Source organism: Coccinella septempunctata, chromosome 8 (assembly GCF_907165205.1).
Source record: "Coccinella septempunctata chromosome 8, icCocSept1.1, whole genome shotgun sequence".
Lineage (NCBI taxonomy): Eukaryota > Metazoa > Arthropoda > Insecta > Coleoptera > Coccinellidae > Coccinella > Coccinella septempunctata.
The window spans coordinates 16,654,383-16,675,662 of NC_058196.1; the positions used below are offsets into that span (position 1 = coordinate 16,654,383).

A 21,280-nucleotide genomic window follows, 5' to 3' on the forward strand; every position below is an offset into this window, starting at 1 on the left:
AGATGTAATAAATATCAAGTTTGATGATCACATTATTCACATTTGACAAGAAAAACACACAATGACACAAAATGTCTATGGGTTTTATATATCTATTAGGGGAGACTGGGGAGGGTAGATACGTTTTTTGGAATTTTTATTCTGGAAACTGAATTATATGAAGAAGCAGGACTTTTCTTATATTATATAATTCTTCAATTAATCGTTCAACAAAATAAATATAGAAGTCGCAAAACATAAACATCTTATTCTGTACAGAACGTTGAACACAAAAACATGCAAACTGTCTCAAGCCTCCCCACATATGGGAGGATTGATACGATGTACTGGGAGAGTAATCGAGAGGATTATTCAGCTCAGTAGGTAGGTCAGCAATGATACTGGCTTGCTTTGGTCCTATAGGTGTAGAAAAATCAGGAAATTGTCAGTTAGTCACTTCCACACAAGAAAAGTCGGCCTCGTTAAATACATGGGGATTGTACGGTTTTTAAAAATCCCTTTGATATGTTGGATGGTGAAGACGCCTTCATGTAGGCCTATCCAACTAGCTACGGAATATTTTTTGGAGATTATATATGTATCAGGCCTTCCCACGACAAATGTCTCAAACCTCCCTGAAAGCAATTTTTAAAGTGATTTATGTTTTCATCTTATACCCATATATTTTGAAAAGCGAATAAAACTGTAAATTGAGTAGTTTTATGCATATTTCCCAGTGAAATGTTTGTTTATGCCGAAGAATTAATGCATGATCATAAAACCCTTAGGTAACTTGAGTAAAAACTTACAATTTCTCACCTCGAAACACTCTTCGTTGAATATTTCACAAACAAACTACTGTTAGCCTTACATATTAACGTCACGCAATGCCCTCTGCCAAAGAATAGTGTTCACTAGTATAATACTTTTGAAAACGGCTACAGATCGCGAATATAAGCCTGTATCAAGCCTCCCCATGTATCAATGCTCCCTAGTCTCCCCTATACTATATTACATAAATATATCTATTATATTAATATAATAGATATATGATGGGTTTTAAGAAGGTAAAGACACAGATTACAGAAACAATTTTTTGTAATCTGTGGATATCTTCTTGATCGGTTCCAGTGTTGTCGAATTAACAAAAATTACTATACTTTTAATAAAGGCATTCTACGTCACAAGCTTTCACATAGTCGAAGTTTCGAAGGGTGTATTTCTGAAATGTCTGAATTTTGAAGCGAATCTTTTACGTGTTGGATAACTAGTAGAAAAGGCTTTCCATAAATAATCTCAAATTCGCTTTTGGAGTTTTAGGAAACTTGCCCATAGCATATGTCCCATAATTTCTTGAATTTATCCTTATTATTGTATTCATTGCCTTTAGGCGTGATCATTCTTTACCAAAAGATTATTCTAAAATGAGGGTTTGTCAGAAAAATATATGTTCAATACACTATGTTATTTCCACAATGCGACAGATGATACCTCATATGCTAAAATACATAGAGCGTGCCAAAGAAATAGATATACATGCAACGTGCACGGCCCCTTCTGGGGCAGTTCGGTAAAAATTCCAAATTAATATTAAAATGGAGACCTTTGCACGGGTCGTCCATTAATCCATTCCCGACAATTACAACCAATAAACCACCCGTATCTTGTCATCGCCATACGATCGCCGATAATATTTATGTATCCTCATTGTACCGGCGATTTTCCGACGTTTCGAGGAAACGACGAAACCGAGTCCCTCGCCGCCGACCGGTGGCGATTATCGCCAGAAATTTGAATAATTTTCGACTGGCTCTTTTGTTCGTAGGGGACACGGTCACACCGGGCGAGACATTTATTCAAATGCGCCATCATCGGAAGGTTGAATTCGGTCGAGAAAACTGGTTTGGAGTGGCATAACAACTCATTGTGTATGTCGACTACAAAGACAAACAAGGTATGACACAACGTTTCCTTTCGATGACTGCCGCGATAAGGTGAAAACGGGGCATTACTGCTGGAACCGATTCCCTGGTGGTATGCCTGTACGGTGTCCCCATGCAAAAGGCCTATGTCGTTCCAAAGATATACAGAATATTGCTTTTGTACCTTATTTCAGGCTACAGTAGATTGCCTACGGTTTTGGCTAAAAACTTTGCCAATAAAAGTTGATGATTGCCAAATCCTTTGGAATATTCCAACTCACACAATTCCCATTGGAAATTGGATAACTATATTTGAAGCAAACTGTTTTCAAAGTGTTCTGGAAACATAGAAATGAAGTTCGAATCAAACCTGTCGCTTTAGTACAGGGTATCCCAAATTGCTTGATTTTGGTTGTTTCAGATAGGGAAAAATGTTGAAAGGAAAGGGCTCGATTTTGGGAAAAGTCCATTGGTGGAAACTGTTTGACGGTATCTTCATTTATACAGGGTGTGTCGTAATGAATGGATAATATTGAGCCTGGGGGTAGAGGACTCTATGGCGGTTCAGAAAAATATATTTTACGTTTTGTAAAAGTGCCTTGGTTTTCGAGATATTGGAGATTTTCGAAAATTCAAGAGAATTACACCCTTCGCCACTCGTTTTGCAGGCAAGACTTCAAATGAAGGAATTTTTTCAAACTGTTTTTTGGATAGTATTCCTGGATAGATGATCTATCGAATGTAATTCATTATTTTTGAGGCGCATGAATAGTTCTTCATGAAAAAAAGATCTAACTCAACTTTTCTGTTTTGCTAATTTTTTTTCATAAGTTCAACCCGGTGTAAAAAATAATATGGTTACCTAAGAGCCAATGCAAGAAAAAGCATGCCAGTTTCATTGAGATTCCGAAATGGTATAACTCTCTGTATTCTCAGCATTTAATACAAAATAAATTCCTATTGCAATCAGTTGAGGCCTAGTTTAATGTAAACAGTGTTTCTAAAATTCTTATCAGCTAAAATGAGAAATGCAAGCAGAATGAAGCAATCGTCTATAAGAAGGTATAGAGCATTTACTGAAGCTCATGGTGGCCTCTTAGAGAATTTTTGTGATATTTAATTCAATGATACGATACCTACTCATTTTGTTGATATCTATGCAATAAAGCTATGATTCATTAGAAAGTGTAGACTATAGAGCATGTATCAGAACTTATGGTGGCCAATGCATCATTTGTGATTTGTGAAACTTTATTCAATGAAAAGATATTTTAAAATTGTTATTTTTTCTCGTTTTCTTCTATTATTGAACCCTAACGTTGTGAAATCAATATTTTCAAGTTAATTTCAAGTTATGCATTAAATTTCAGCATTTTTGTAACAAGGGTCTTTACTCAATGTAATAAAAATTGCCTAATTTTCAGCTTTTTTTCTTAATTACAAAAGTGCTAAAATTCACTTCGTTACTTGAAATTCGCTTAACAACTATTAACTTTATAACTATAGGGCTTAATAATGAAAGGAAGAAAAAAAAACAATTTTAATATATTGTTTAATTGAATCCAGTTTTACAAAAAGTGTTCAAAGTGTGCATCAGGAGCTCTACTAGATGCTCCACAACTTCTTATGACTAATTGCTTTATTCTGCTTGCAAGTCTCATTTCAGTTGCTAAAAATTAAAGAAAAAGGCTTACGTCAAACTCTGCCTTGACTCATTGTAATAGAAATTTATTATGTATTTAATGCTGAAAATAGAGTGAGTTATAGCATTTCAGAATCTCAGTGAAACAGGCATGTTTTCTCTTGTTTTGGCACTCAGGTAACCATATTATTTTTCACACCACGCTGGGTTGAACTTAGGAAAAAAATAAGCAAAACGGAAAATTTGAGTTAATTCTTTTATTTATGAAAAACTATTCATGCGCCTCAAAAATAATAATTTACATTCGATAGCGCATCTATCCAGGAATACTATCCAAAAAAACAGTTTGAAAAAATTCCTTCATTTGGAGTCTTGCCTGCAAAAACAGTGGCGAAGGGTGTGATGAATTTTCGAAAATCTCGAATATCTCGAAAACTAAGGCACTTTTACTAAACGTAAAATATATTTTTCTGATCCGCCATAGAGTCCTCTACCTGCAGGCTCCATATTATCCATTCCTTACGCCACACCCTGTATAAAGATATAAACAAATTTTGTTATTTGGTCGATTTCGAAAATGTGCCATAACTTTTTTATTTTCGAAAATATCAAAAATCGATAAAACTTGTCTACAGGCACTTTTTCCCTGGGAATACGACAATTCAACTCTTTTTAAGGAAAAAAAAAAACTTCGCTATTTCAAATACGAATGCATTCTTTTTTGGATCTCATATCACACAAAAAAATAGCTTCTCAGAAATATATACAGGGTGAGTCTTTCACTCATACAAATATTTCAACAGTAGATTCTTGAGGTCAAAAGGAACACCTATACCATTTTTTTCGATTAGGCCCTGATAAAAAGATATATTTATTTTTATATTTAAGTTTTCATAATGAGCTGTGCCACCCCTGGAAAAACAAAATCACCTTCAGAATAACCGGCTAAATCTGTGACACTACCCATCCTTGGTTCTTTTAAACAGAGTTGTATTCAGCCAAAGTATCCAATTTTTCATCAAACATCAAATTATTCGAAAACGGCGCATTATACGATAAAAAATTCATTAGATAGCGTCCACTTAGACTCAAGATTTGGGTTCTTTGAATTTTGGTACTTTTATGGTACGTAATGATCATAATGAGAAAACTGGAAGACGTAGGTGATATTTATTCATCGAATAAATGAAAAACTAAATTGCTAAATTTATTACAATCGATAAAACGCTTTGTGAGATAGAACTAAAAATATTTTTTTTATGGTTTTTCAACAGCCTGTATCTTTTAAATCGAGCCGATTCGGAATGGTGAAGGTAAGAAGTGTTTCTTCTGACCTCAAGAGTCTATACTGTTAAAAAATTGTATAATGTATAATGTACGAGTCAAAGACTCGCTCAAGGCAAATTAAAATAAATTGTATAATTACATTATACAATTTCATAAAACGCTTATAGAATTTTTTGAACTTAATCTACAGGGTGTTTCCCAATTGAATGTCAATATTTACGGGGGTAATTTTTGGGCCCATTTTAAGAAGAAAACTTTATATGAACATATTTCCTAAACGTCTTACCTTTTGAGATACAGGGTGGTATTATTTAGACAGTCAGTGGCGCGCCACTGACTATGAGAAAATTTGATCTCTTGAATTTTAGTCCGACTCACGTGTTTCATCTAAAACAATAAAATCTACGTATGTCTCTTCATGGTGATATTGTCATATATATGTATTAAAGATATTGTTATGATCATGCAGAGAAACAGTTTTTATTTTTTTAAGCGGAAACCGTGAGTCCGATTGAAACAAGTCAAGTGATCAACTTTGGTAAGAAATGATTGGAAATTTCAAAAATAATTTTAATTTCAGGAAAAATCTGTGGCGTACCATCAATGTCTCCCAAAATAGGTAGGTCATATTACGTACGAACGCCACTGGTGGAACTAAGAAAAAGTGATACATTAAAAAATGCCTCTTGATTCATAGTATACATGTATGACAAATTTCATTGAAATATTTGAAGTGGTATTGTAGATATTGATAATAAATGATTTATTTTTGAAAACTTTACCACCCTATATCTCAAAAGGTAAAATATTTAGAACATACGTTCATATGAAGTTTTTTGCTTAAAATGGGCCCAAAAATCACCCCCATTAATATTGACATTCAATTAGGAAACACCCTGTAGAATTTGTTAAAACTAGTGCGCACTGAGTGCATTTTTTACTCATTTCAGTTCAATTTTTCAAAACATTTCAATTATGTTTTACCAATGGAATGTACTATTGTAATAACGTGGTTCTAAATATATTCTTGGGACAAACTTTCGTCATATTACAAGATGGTTTAATAAAACAAAACGAATCTTTTGATTTATTTCAGTGTTTACTTGCTTTTCAAAATCACACAAACTATCTTGATTCTCCCAGGTACTAAGAAACCTCAAGGAAATGATCGTACCATGAATTCACAATAAAAGATGATAAATTTTAAAAAAAAGGTGAATATTTATTTTAAAATAAAATAGAATAGGAATAGAAACATAAAATCCAGACAATTCTCACAATATTAAATTGAAATGAGCAGATACAGAAGCAAAAACGGATATAATTTTGTTCCCGATTTCGTATCGGTATTCTGAAATGAACCAAATGAATGAATTAGATTTCGTTATATGTATATGGCATTGACAGTTCTTTTTATCAATTCAGTCTTATCCTTTATCAAATCGGTCCTCTAGAAAGTAACCTCGAAAATGGTGTCAGCTCTCCAAGAAGGAAATGGAACGTTAATCTATGTAATCGTTCAGATATTTATATAGAAATATGACATCATTGAACTCTCTATGACTCGGATGAATTGAATATCAGCCTCTCTTCAAAATTTGTTATGCTTGGGATGCTCAGCTCACTGATGAGAGATTCACATCTCTTATTCTTTAACAATTTATTGTTTCAACAACAAAAGCATGGTACTTCATATAGGTACCACATAATAAAACACGTAACCCTTTTCAATGAGTCCGAATTTATTAAAGAAAACCCTTTGGACAAGTCAAACTTTCCTTCCTAAGCGATAACTATCCTTTGATGAGGATTTACCTCCTCCATTTACATCCTTCGAGCATCCAAAGCTACTCCTTGATTTTTGGAAGAAGGATGGAAAGACAAGTAATTTCAATTATTTTTCATACTGACTATGAAAGTTGAACTTTTTACATTTTGATTCAATAAATATGTTATTTGAAGAACAGGATGCAACAAAAAAGCTTGTCAGGGCTGTCATAGTTCTTGTGCTACAATGTGAATGATATCTTGTGTTCGGACAAGATTCATATCATTCCATAAAACCGTTTGTGAGATAGAATTAAAACAATCTTTTTTATGATTTTTCAACACCCTTTATTTTTGGCAATAAACTTTCTCTCAAAAATATTTTCGTATCTCGGTTATACCGGAAACAATCTACTACTTTCATATTTCAAATAGCACACCCAGTATATATTTTCACATCGTTAGAATTGATGGCAATAATAATAGTATTTCAGACCTTCTATAAAAACCCAATAGTTTATGAGTTATTGGATGCTTGGGAAGAAAACTGTTAAAACGGGAGGTTACACTCTTTGAATATTTCTACTGAGGAAGTTTCTTTCCATAAAAATCCTAAACATTATCAATTTTTCCATTATGTGGTATTATATCATTAGGTGCTGTTTGGACCAAATATGTATAAGGTATTTTAAATTCATTAAGTTGGACAAATCGAATTCGTCGGAACTCAAGACTTTCAAAATACAACCTAAATTTTTTTACGATTTTACGTAAGAGAAAAGGGGGAAGTTGTAATTTGAAAATATGTACTTAGTTTTGATGAATTCTACTTGCCTAACTCGATAATCAGCAAACAGAATGGAAAATTGTGAGAAAAAATTTCAAAAAAGTCTTCTTCCCGTTTTCGTAATTTTTTCATAAGAATTCCAATGAATCATAAACCGTTGAGTTCTTGCCCAAGATATGACAGTTGAAATTGCCATCAAATAAGCTATATATCTAACTATACAAAGATATACTGAGTGCACCATATTTAAGGAAGAAATTTCATTGTCGAAAACCACAACATGCAAATTTTCAGAATTCAGAATTGGCGAGAGGTGTCTAAAAAGTGCGAAGCTTAAATATCATCCTGTGTGGCGACTAGATCAAATCTTCTAGTAACCATAACTACCAATCGTGCAAAATCTCCTAAAACGGGACATCCTGAATAAAAATCAAAGAATAGAATACGCATCCATGTTGCTTTCTATTTATTATATCATTGAAACGAAGCGATCCACTATATCTAATGTAACTTTTTCAGATGTTTTCAAACAACTGGTTTGAGAATTGGCTGTTAAAATATTCAAAGACGAGCGAAAGTTTTGAGATAGGCTTCATTCGAATTCATGGGACGCCCTGTATATGACGAAACGGTGAAGAGAGCAATAACAGTGCTCATGCACTCCCGCATTGTATCTAACTGTTCCTCGAAAATGTAATAAAAAATAATTATCCTTTGGTTACGTTAGTTGCTAAGAATAACAACCAACGTTCCCACTGGACTTCTGGTTAGATTGCGCCAATTGAATTCTCTTTAATTTCACGGACACGCGATCGCGGTCGTGCTGTGACCGGACAACGGAAATCAAGAGACTCTACGAGGGGATGCCAACAACATACAAGTTGATTGAAACCTTACATAAAGATTATAGAGAAGAAAGATAGGAAACGCCCTCATATCTCCAGTACTAAAAGCTGAGTACATTTTGGTCTGTGTTTCTCACATTTCACAATTAGATGGCGCTGAAAACGTAGGTACTATCCATACAAAAAAACCGTCTAATAAAAGTTTTATGTTTTATAATTGAAGGGTGCAAAATTGGAATTCTATATATTCCTCGTTTGGGATTCCAATATCGAGTTTGTTGAGATCAAAAAACCAATATCCTGAGCGACAAAAAGAAGTAGGGTTTTGTATTTCAGTAATAAATACATACTCTGGTTACAATTTTTCAGAGTTGATCGATTTGAGGGTCAAACGATACTGGCCTAAAAAGGTAGCTATCAATAATAATGAACCAATTATTATTATTACAATGAACATTATGCGATGTGACGTTAAGTGATGAGGAAATCAATACTACTCTTTTATGCGCAACCCATTTTTTACTTAGCAAATGTTTCCGTGTATTTTGTATTGGTAATTCCATATAAGCGATACGCTTCCCAGTGTCAATTATTGTAAATAAAAGTTAGTAGACTTTTGTTTGTTTACATCGAGGAAAGGAAAATATTTGTTATTTTCACGAAAAATATACAGGGTGTTCCTGAATTGAACGTACAAACGAAAAGGGGAGATTCCTAAAGTGAGTTTAAGAAAAAAGTCCCATTAACATGGGGTCGCAAACGTTTCGTTTTCGAGATACAGAGTGTTGAAGTTTGAATTTTTTTCAAGTTTTTTTCTCATAGTATCTACACTTCACAAGATATTCAACTGAAATTTGGCATAGATATTACATTTTAGAGTTCTCACCACGTGACATGGCAATTTCGATAGAAGATCTACAGGGTGATATTTTTCTTGGAACACTGCCACCTGTTCTTCTGCAGAACTTTTTTTTGGTGAACAACTGTTAATTTGAAAAAATGTAAAAAAAAGCTTTGTTTTCATACTTAACATTTCGGTCTCTTGTAGTTTTGTCGTATCTACCAATGAAGTGTAGATACTATGAGAAAAAAACTTGAAAAAAAATCAAACTTCAACACTCTGTATCTCGAAAACGAAACGTTTGCGACCCCATGTTTATGGGACTTTTTTTTTCTTAAACTCACATAAGGAATCTCCCCTTTTCGTTTGTACGTTCAATTTAGGAACACCCTGTATATTAACCTTGAATTTTTGGTATTTTTGTGGTACGTAAAGGTCATAATGAGAAAACTGGAAGACGTGGGTGATATTTTGTGTTCGAAAAAGATTCATCACCTAAATGAAAAACGATATTCCGAAATTCGTTTCATGCGTTTGTGAGATAGAACTGAAAATAACATTTCTTTATGGTTTTTCAACAGCCTGTATCTTTTGAACCTAGCCGATTCGGAAAAATTGGTTAAGGAAAAAGTGTTTCTTTTGACCTCAAGAATATACAGTTACATACTTAAAATATATATACGGGTCAGAGACACACCCTGTATATATACAGGGTGTTTTCAAATTAGACGTGAACCTTGGAGGAGGAGTTAGTATCACTTATTTTCTGTCGTTTGAGCCATATTTATTGATAACCGAAAATCAAGATATACCGAGATATTTTGAGTTCTCGTGTTTTTCAAAACATTTCTCACCTAACTTCATTTTTCGTCAATTTTTTCAACGTTGACCAAGTTTGATTATAATTTTGGATTATTTTCATCAGAAGATGATATGATACGTATGAAAAAAGCAAAACTATTCTGTATTAGATGTTGAAAAAGAATAAATATGATTTAAAAGTTGGTATATCAACTTCGAAAGTTGAAGGCAAATTGATATTAGAAATTGATGTTTCCTTTCATCATATACCAAATTTTAAATCATGATAATTTTTTTTCCACCATCTAATACGGGATACTTCCGATTTTTTCATACGTATCATATCTTTTTCTGATGAAAATAATCCAAAATTAAAATCAAACTTGGTCAGCGTAGAAAAAAATGACGGAAAATGAAGTAAGGTGAGAAATTTTTTGAAAAACACAAGAACTCGGAAAGCGTTGATTTTTAGTTATCAATAAATATGGCACAAACGACAGCAAATGAGTAATACTAACACCTCCTCCAAGGTTTACGTCTAATTTGGAAATACGCTGTATATATTTTTTTATATTATCTCGATTCTCCGTATGTACCAAAGTACCCCTAAGATGCTCTGTGATATAACATTCACACAAACTTCATTAAGAAAATCATTTCTAATGTCCAGTTCAACTTGGAAAGGTCTTCTCAGCATCAATGTTGCAATTTTAGCCATTGTAGATAATGGAAAAAGCAGTACTGGTATCATAGCAGTGGCCGTCATATAATAATCAGTGTCTCTCTATTTATCGCGTAAAGAACCAAGAAGTTCGGACTCAAACAATATTAATCTGTTTTATCGGCTGATTCAGATCATAGTCAATCTGCAATCTACATTTAAATTCCCAATAGGTACTCGGTAATCTGTTGATTACGCATTATTGCTGCAATAAAATTGAGAAGATACTAATCGGATACCCCCCGTATAAACAGTCTAGCACTGAAACGATCTCCTAATTGGACGGAATTAGAATTTAGATTGGAGCTAAATATTATTCCTGTTAATACGGTGCGAGGCAACCAGGACGTAACGTAGACGTCACATTAACCGACTGCGACCCCTGGGGCACCCCATCTGTCCCCTGTCGCTTAATATGCTTTTCGAAGGGCTACGAGATTGAATATTGGGGACACTTCCGGAAATTTGGGTGGCTGTTCTACCCTCCTGGATTTTGAGCGTAACGATGGAGAATTCTTTTTAGAATTTTCACTGGATATAAACATGGCAATGTCAACCACTTATTTCGGTTTATATTATTATTCAATATATAACGACTAACCTATGTACATTCTTTTCAAAAACGAAAAATACAGGGTGGTCCAGATCGTTACCAAGAAATTTTAACCACGTATTCTACCTCAAAATTAAGAAATTATAGGAAAAAAAAATGTTTTTTATTAATAACTTTCACACTGCTTGAAATATTTTTATGAAATTTGAGACATGGTTTTTGAGCGTCAAGGAGCACTTTTTGCATAATATCATTTCTTTTCTTTTCTACCAGTGGCGTCCGTACTGCAGCGAGACTGAATACTTTCAGATGAAAAAATGATACGCCACTGGTTTTTCCGACAAATAAAATTACTATTTAGATCCTTATTTAATTTGGAGCAAATTCGGTCTCTTGACTTTTTGCTATACGAGGCACTGTTTCCGGTTAAAATAATAATAAGACTATTTTTGCTATATCAAATTTTTTCATGCATGAGAATGTGTTTTATTATTTTAAGCGGAAACGGTGCCTTGTACAGCAAAAAATCAAGGGACCGAATTTGCTCCAAATTAAATAAGGATTTAAATAGTAATTTTCATTGTCGGAAAAACCAGTGGCGTATAATTTTTTTATCTGAAAATATTCAGTCCCGCTGCAGTACGGACGCCACTGGTAGAATGGAAAAGAAATGATATCATGCAAAAAATGCTCCTTGACGTTCAAAACCCATGTCTCAAATTTCATAAAAATATTTCAAGCAGTGTGAAAGTTATCAATAATTTTTTTTTCTATAATTTCAAAACCCCGTATCTCGGAGAGGAAACATTTCTCGACATGTGTTTATATGACAAACTAGGGCTTATTTTTGATGTAAAATACGTGGTTAAAATTTCTTGGTTACGATCTGGACCACCCTGTATAATTACAAGGCAGATGAATTTTGGAGACGTCCAAATGTTGGAAAAATTTCGAAGCAATTGAAAAATGGTGATGCTTCCGCCACCAAAAAATTTGGCTTCGGTTCGTCCCTGGATTAGAGTAGAGTACACTTAAGTAGAATAGAGTGGGGTAGAGTAGGGTAGAGTCGAGTCGAGTGGGAAAGAGGAAAGTAGAGCAGACTAGCGTGAAGAAGTGAAAGGAAGTTGAATAATGTGAAGTAAAGTTAAAATTAAGAAACAGAAAACTAACTGTCGAAATGCGTTAGCCTTATTGGCGAATTAAGATGAACGCCGGCTTCATTGAGAAACTTCGAACCATTCAAGATACTCGAAAAAAAAATACCTAAAAGTCATTTCAAAATTCTAAGAACTAGTTCATAATCGGAATTTCTAAGAGGATCGATATTGCGCACGCCACTGTGCCACCCGCTCCTCGTCTTCCCTCTGCACTTGGTCGATGTCATCGGACCTGAAGCAACAGGAGGAGGATGGGATTGGCCGATAGCGTCTTGTGATTCACTCACTTCACATTACCCGGTACTAGAGAAGGCAAGTTTAGATTCGTCATCAACTGCCGGAGTTCTTGATAAAATCGCTTTGTTCTCTCTGATAATGCCGGCAGGAATTTACTGATTCAAGTCTCCGTGGAGTAAATAGGAGGTTTGGTTTGTGTCGAAACGGTGATAAGTTGGAACATAAATAACATAATACTTTTTAACCAAAGTCATGCCATCCGTAGACCGGTGCAGCAAAAGAAACTGCCGTTCATTAGTACAAATATGAAATTGGAAAACAGTCTGAAGCTTCTGAGCGCTTATTATGGAGGGTAGCACTTATTCGAATAGGAAATACTCCTTCTGACGAAAATGATGTATTTTTTATGAAACAAATATCTTTGAAACACATTTTGAAATAACCATTTCAACCGTTTCCCAAAAAAACTATTTTAAGTACTTAAAAATGAAAAATAAAAATGGGTATTTAAAATTTAAAGCGTTTCGTTTCTCTTGCACCAGTTGGCAACATCGACTGATATATGCGTTAATAATAAAGGACAACAAATACGCTATCTTGATGAGATAGACAAAGATGGCTGTCTATAAAGTCTGCGACGAACGAGGAAGGTCGTAAAATTTTATGGGATTTTTATGGCCGGTTACTGTTGAGGCTCGGCAGTGAGTACGCGCCTTATGATCGCTGTAAATAGACAACTGTTATTTTATAAACAAGCCATTGTTCTTTTTATTTTCTAGTAGGCGCTGTTGCCAAATCGCAAACTGGAAGCGAAGCGATTTAAATTTTAAAACCTCATCTTTTAAGAATGCGGACAGAAATAGTGTATAGTACGCGCGGCGCAACTTCTGTCAGAAGAGTTTCTTTGAGAAAATATAGATCGTCAATTTATCTAATATATAAAATTCTTGTGTCATAGTTTTCGTTACCGTACTCCTCCGAAACGGCTTGACCGATGAAATTTTTTGTGCTTATCCGGTATCTATGAGAATCGGCCAACATCTATTTTTCATCCCCCTAAATGTTAGGGGTAGTCCACCCCTAAATTTTTTTTGTATTTTTTAGACAAAATTTTTAATTTCTATTTTTTTATGATACAACATACAAAAATACATACAATCCTCAATTTTCACCCTTCTACGATCAACCCTTATTTTTTAATAGCCATTTCAGTAATTTAATCATTAGGAAATTATTTATATGGCAAAACAACGTTTGCCGGGTCAGCTATCTATGAGAATCGGCCAACATCTATTTTTCATCCCCCTAAATGTTAGGGGTAGTCCACCCCTAATTTTTTTTTATTTTTTAGACAAAATTTTTAATTTCTATTTTTTTATGATACAACATGGAAATTATTTATATGGCAAAACAACGTTTGCCGGGTCAGCTAGTCAGCTATAAAAGTCCAAAATTCGAAAAATCTGTTCTGAGCTCTGTCAGCTCGAGTAAAAAATCTCATATTTGCAATGTTGTCTTGAAATGAATGGAATCAAATTTCTAAATACATAAATAGAAGTGATGCGAAAATTATTATCAATAGAGCTTGGACAATTTTATAAGGCGAAAATCGAAGATTGAATTTTATAATGAACTTAAGAAAATCTTTTTCGTTTCCTCATTGAACCTACCTTAACATACATTGTGGTCGAGGAGAACACCCATTAGAACTTTTCCGAGATGTATTTATTCCTCTCTTCTCTGGAAATGTGGTATTTTCCAATTCTTATGATGACTGATGAATTGAAAAATCTTGTTTTTGCGATAAAAACTTTTTGACATATGAATGTATTTTCTGAAACTTTTTAGGGTTTTCACTCCCAATCTCTGGAACAAAATCAATCAAAAAATTGGAATAACCAATTTGCTCCTGCGCAAATTCTTGCATTCATTTGTCAGGAGCAAATCAAGAAAAAAAAAACTCTGAAATTATAATGTAGTATACATAATTATAATTTCAAAGTTCTTTTTTTCAGTTCATTGTCAGGCAACAATTTTTTCTACTTGATTTGATCCTGACAGAATAGTGCAAGAATTTACGCAGGAACAAATCGGTTATTTCAATTTTTTAAATTAATTTTGTTTCAGAGATTGGGAGTGAAAACCCTAAAAAGTTTCAGAAAATGCAGAATCCTCCCAGATTGAATTTAAATCTATATATGAATGTATGTTGTAGAACTTACAGAGTGCTTCTGAGAACTCGCATTACTCTGAGATTGTTTTGACTCCTCATTCAAAATGTGGATTTTTCGAATTTCGGACCATATTATAGCTGATAAATTGACATATTTAGTAGAACTCGCCGAGCCCTACGCATAACTCTCATCAGAAATCAGAATAAAAAAATCGAATATAATATTGTTCATTCAAAACGATAAAAAGTTATAAATTAGGTTTTCTCAACACCTTCTTCATTTCCACGAACCCTTTCAAAGAATTATTTATTTATATTTTTATTTTATTTATCCAAAAATACCATCAGCACTCCTGTTTGCGGAGGGTCAGGTTAGTGGAACTCGAAAAAAAATTGTATTATTTTCATTATACCGGCTCTGTAACCGGAAAATTTTGCGGTGGCATTGTCCGGTCTCTTTCCGGGCGAAAGACGACAATCAAGTCCTTTCTAGGCGCTGTTGACGGTTGATCAATATGGGCGCAGCTATAGGACGCTGCTGCATCGTTCTACATGGCGTTATCTACGACGCCTCGGAGACGGTAGGTCCAGTGGCGCATGCAGCATTTGGTGTTGGAGCCTCTGTGCGAATTCCTTATATAACTAAGAAAATGCGGTAGACTTTTTTGTTTATGCTAGTGGTTGAATTGCACAATGTTTTGAGGATCCATATACCCCATTTGCTTCAATAAAAGCAGTCAGCTGGCCATGGAAATTTAACACATTGCACCCTGTAAGGATCGAAAATGTAAAGCTATAACGCTTGTCAAAACATTTTTGGGTATTAAATCAGCGCTATGTTGTCCGTTTTACGAAAAAATCTCAGTAATTACGTATATTACCACAATGTGAATTTACTTTGGAAAATATGAATTCGAAAATATAATTCGACGTTTATACAAACTGATTCCTTATCTTGATATTTGCATGGAGAGTAGGTACAAAATATCAGTGTTATATATTCATTTTGCAATGAAAGAATATCAATTTATTGACACATAATATACTGCATAGCTCATTATGAAAACTTAAAATAGCTATATCTTTTTATTTAGGATGTCTCACCCGGTACTGCAATCAATGTTTACATATTTTCATTTTGGGAACATCTACCTTCAAAAGTCCATACCTACTTGACAACGATTTTCTTCTAACCCACGTTACAATACTATGATTGGTTGACTTATTGAATAGGTTGATAAATGGAACCCTTATTTATAGTTGGGGAGCCGACGATGCTAAATCGGGATTAACTCGAGCGTCGTGGAGACCTAGTGGATTTTGAAGATTAGATGGTAGAAAGAAAAAAATGATGTATGCACTTTTAGCGGTGGGGAAAGCGTCTGCAGGGTCTCAAAGATGGTGTACATACTCGAGCGTGTCAGATTAAGATACTGCATATGCCCTACGTCTCTCTGATAATGAATTCATGCTTATCTGACAGTTTGCGTGGTGGGACTGGCCGTACGGAAGAGTTGAAAATGGTAAAAAAAAAAATTTCCAGCGTGTCAGATTTTCAGAGGATATGTTAGTTGGGCCCAAATGAAGCGTCTTTTCAAGGGACTGACAATGTGGACGTGACACAAGGTCACAGCGGTCCTTTGAAAATGTTAAATAAAATCGTTACTTGTACATACTCGAGCGTATCAGATTTTCATACAGGTGGTTAATCTCGGTGTTGTAGACGTGTTGACCCATTAATCTGACACTAATCAGGGTAGGTTCCTTAATCTGATACTTTGAAGATGATAAAAATGCTTTTTTTTTCGAATATTCCCCTGCCTGCACCTCTAATCATTTTTGTATTCATAATGAAAATTGTAGGTAATAAAATTCTACACAACTTTTGTCTGAAGCAATTTTACAAACTCTTAACCGTTCTCGAGTTAGAGGGCGATAAGTGCGAGGACTGCGAGGAGCTTAGCCACACATGCGAAAGGGCATGGTCAATGTAGAATCCCAGTCTAATCTACATTCATCCAATTGTCAAAATGACAAGGTATTTCTATGATGACAATTTCGAAATTAGTCTCTGACTGAACCTTAGAATGTACTATTTTCCAACGAGTGAATTTTCGCTTCAGCTTGTATCGCTAAAGACCTCGCATTAATCGCCATATATATCTCAAAAACGTTTGATCGAAGAAAAAATTGCTTAGGACAAAATGTGTAGAAAATGTTATGCTCTACAACTTTTATAATGAATGCGAAAAAGATTCGAAGCCCAGGGAAGGAGATAATTGAAAAAAAGACTGATTTTTGTGACCTTTATGGCCAATTTTTGTTGTTTCGGCTTGCTAAAACTGTCAGATTATATTTTTTACGTTATTCTTGAATCATTAGCTTCAAAATAAGAAAAAAGGCCATCGCGCTCGAGAATGTACACGTGACGTTATTTTTGCAACTTTGGCGCCCTCCCACACATTTTCGACACGCTGAAATTGTCAGATTAAGAGAATATATACTTCTCAACATGTAATTAACCACATATATCTTAATCTGACACGCTCGAGTATGTACAATGATCGTTTTTTTTTAATATTCTGACAGGCTGTCCTAGACAATTCCCCCTATATACAGGTCTAATTTTTGGTAGAGGTACTCTACAGGGTCCAAGGTGTGTCCCCTTATATTAATCTGACACGCTCGAGTAAACCCCGAATTTTCCTCCTCGGCTCCCAACTATTATGCTACTTTTACTTAGTCACTTCTTCCTTTGATATGACAGCAAATATACGATGGGAAATGGCAATATTGAAATTTTTGGCTCATCTAATAGAGGAACTAATCAGAGAGTGCGAAATCTATAGCCGTTAACGACCTCTTTTTCCTTCGAGTCAATTCTAGGCATCAATAGTGGATCTGAAACGTTCATCTTCTTTCGAAATAGCCGACATCTCGGAATGGAGTCATAACTTTTCGTGAGCAAGGCTCCGTTACAAGTCTCACCGGGCAATAATCATGCAAAATTCAATTATTCTAATCGCGGTGGGTGGAGTACGTCCCAGATTGGGCAGAAAGAACCGTGTTAACACGACGTTACTGTGCCCATAAATGGACTTTCTAATCACGGCCGATTTCAATAGCAACGACGATCCCGCTGTAGTTCCGGAAATAGCCGGGCACGAGAACATGGATCCAAGGAGGAAGATACCGCGGCCTCCTTTACCTGGGTGGCAAGAGGTTTTTACCTGTACCGGTAAAGTCCGAACGAAAAAAGAGATGATTGAGTTGTTGCCTGTGTTTGGACAAGGGGGCAGTGTATTCGGTTCCGCCGAGAATAATGTTGGGACAAATAAAGTGCTTCACTGGAAATTCGAATGGAACATGGAATCTTCCCCCAAGGGCGCCATGTCTGTATTGACCGTACTCTATGATTCACAAGGATGAAAATTTAAATTTCATAGAGATATTGATGAGGGAGGAAAGAATCAGCAAAGAAGGACCATTGATCAAGATGGTGTCACATTGACATGAAAACAGATGTCTTTTTCAGTAGAAAAATCAAGATTTTGGAAAATCGCCTTCTTGAGGCGAACTTCTTTTACATAAGAACCCTCATCATATCATTTCTTCCCTCTGCGCGGCAACCTTATAGGGAAGATTGGTCGTGCGATACATTGGTGAAAAAGTATTTTCCTTCTGAATATTACAGTATGATTGTTTTTGAGATTTGATAATAAATTGACGTACATACAGAGTGGGCCATTGAAAACGAACAGCGGCATGTTTAACAAAATGGCCAGTTATGTAGAAAAATTGAAATATCTCAATAATAGATTCAATTAAAAAATATTAAATAAACTGAATTCCAAATAGAAAGGGCCTTCAAAGGAGGTGTTACTTAGTCCATCTTTTATACTCAGAATAAAGGAGTTGGGGTTGTAACATTAAGGGTTAAAACTTAAAACGAACTAAGGGTTATTTAACGAACATCCTGGAAAAAAGTATCCGCTGCTTACGTTGTGCAACTGGTTGCCAAAATTGATGCTTTTGGTTTAGTCGGAAATAAAAAAGAGGGTGCATGAAACAGACGAAGCGAGGGACGTGGCTGTCTAAGGTAATGTAGCAGTGGATCCTACTTTTGGTACTAGGAAATTGTTCCATGTATCTGGTGTTCCACTGGCCAAATTTTTTCAGATCTATTGGAGAACTCTATTTATCCAGTCCTCGTGCAAGTATTGGAGAATTCAAAAAACCATCAAACGATCATTTTCCATCAAGATGGTGCATCCTCTCATTTTAACCTGCTCTACATGATGAACAAGAAAAAAATATAGGTTGCCATTTGAAAAAATTAAGTTTTCATTGAATTTCTATTTGAATTTCCAACTTTTATTTTTGAAGACCCTGTATATCAGATTGCTGAAAATATAGATGTAACGTGTGATCCAATATGTTGACAAGAGCTGGGCAAAATTTGATTTTGATACATTCATTAGTTTCAGCTATTTTAGTGAGCACCTACAGCTGTCAAAATTTTAGTAAAAAGTCGAATATAACAGAATCGGTCCTATATAGGACCACAATTGTCATACCAAAGTTACCTCATAATTTGATAAGGAAATCAAAAATGCAATAATATACAGGGTGTTCCATTTAAAACAAGAAAGTTGATTCAAACGGGGAAAAACGGATCACCCTGTATTAAGGTGGGTTATAAAAAATAAAAGTTCAATCGATTACAGACAAGTTTTGTATTAAACTTTTTCTTCTAGCTCCTTTAGTTTCCACAATAAGGTATAGGGACACTTCAATTCGGACACCCTATACGCTACCCAGCCTGAGTAACTGGATGATTTGCGAACTCGTATCATTAATGAATGGCGTCAAATTACACCAGAAATCTTGAGTAATGTACGAGAACGTATTTAGCAAAACTTATATTATTGCATGGCAGTGAATGGTGCCCATTTAATGAAGTAATCACAAAAGTAAGTACTCTTCCACTATTTTACTTGTCATTTTGTTATCGATGGAAATTTTGAAGGGAAATTTCAGGCAAGAACTTCAACGTATGAGGTATCGCAACACCTCTCATCCCTATTCAAAATCAAGGGGTTGTGCTCACCCTCGTTGGGGGGGCTGCACCCTGAAAGTGGTCCCAAACGCTTGGGTTATAGACACTGAAGAATTCGAATTACAATTCTGTCCCTCCCTTCATAAACATTCGGAACTGCTGCATCATTGTAAAATATACGATAATAGAATCGATAAGAAAAAACGTCTAAATCAAATTAGGAAGAATTATCTATGCGGTAACAGTAACAGCAGTAGATAAGATGATCGACTCACCACGTGCACGCTGCTCTGTATGGAGGCCGGTTGTTGCTGGTTTCCACTCTGATCCGGCTGCTTCTTGTCCTTAGACTTCGGCGGCCTCTTCGTCTTAGCGTCCAGGTAGCGCTGCTTCAGCTGCAGGGTGTCCTGCAGGTTCTGCTCGCACAGCCCCGAGAAGGACTGGTCGAACCGGGGCATGCAGTCGGTCTGACGGCGCCTATAGGATTCGATGCGTCTCCGTAGTCTGAGAACAAAAGAAAAATTCGTTAGATTCGTTTAAAATGGTCTGGTTCTGTCATTAAAATTTTAGTGTTGTCCCAATCCATCATGTGGTCTCCTCTACAAATAAGAAAACGCGAACATAAAAATAATATTAAAAATAGAGAAATTAATCGATCACAAATCGCAGATCACATTTGTTCTAATACGGGAGACCACATGATGGATTGGGACAACACTAAAATTTTAATGACAGAACCAGACCATTTTAAACGAAAAATTAAAGAGTCTACGTGTATTCTATTAGATCAAGATAATAATTTGGCAAATTGTTCGGTAGGAATAGATCATATTTGGATCAATTTACTAAAGAAGGAACTGTCATCCGGTAATTTCAAAATTAAATGAATCAACGTTTCTGTGCAGTCTCTGTTTCTGTGTGTTGACAATTAATGTCAGACAAAAAGCGACAATTCAGAAGATTTTCAAAAGTAGATTTTTTCGTCTGATGAAGGAGTCTGATATAGACTCCGAAACGTTACAAAGAATTATAATTTCAACGTTATTTATTTTGAGTTCATTGTCAGGCAACAATTTTTTCTAGTTAATTTGCTCCTGACAAATTAGTGCAAGAATTTACGCAGGAGCAAATCGTTGATTTCATTTTTAATTGATTTTGTTTCAGAGATTGAGAGTGAAAGTTTATGAAGAGATCGAAAGTCCTTCATTAAAAGAATTAGAAAAGGCATAGAAGTCGGTTGAGGCCACGTAGAACATTTAATTTAAGTTTATTCTTTTTATGTTACATTGTTTTTAATTATGCTTTATCGTCGAAATAAATAAATAAAATAAATAAATCGTTACCTCAAATCCCCCTACGATGCTCTGAACTGTTCAATTGTGTTTGTTCAAAAACGAATGAAAAAATATACAATGAAATTATCAGCAAAAAGCGAAAAAAAAAGCAACTTTAACGCCCTCTATCTTTTTCCACAGCAATATTTTATTGAGGTATATTTGGTCCTATCGC

At 34.9% G+C, this 21,280-nt stretch overlaps 1 protein-coding gene across 3 annotated transcripts in view; it reads right to left on the reverse strand.

Annotated features, from left to right (window-relative positions):
• LOC123319565 (neurogenic protein mastermind-like) overlaps positions 1–21,280 on the reverse strand; it is a 131,072-nt gene that overhangs the window by 90,251 nt on the left and 19,541 nt on the right. For all 3 annotated transcript variants that reach the window (XM_044906605.1, XM_044906607.1, XM_044906608.1), the window contains one exon: positions 20,047–20,275. In XM_044906605.1, the coding sequence (XP_044762540.1) occupies positions 20,047–20,229 (183 nt within the window). In that variant the 5' untranslated portion in view covers positions 20,230–20,275. The remainder of the gene's footprint in view (positions 1–20,046; positions 20,276–21,280) is intronic.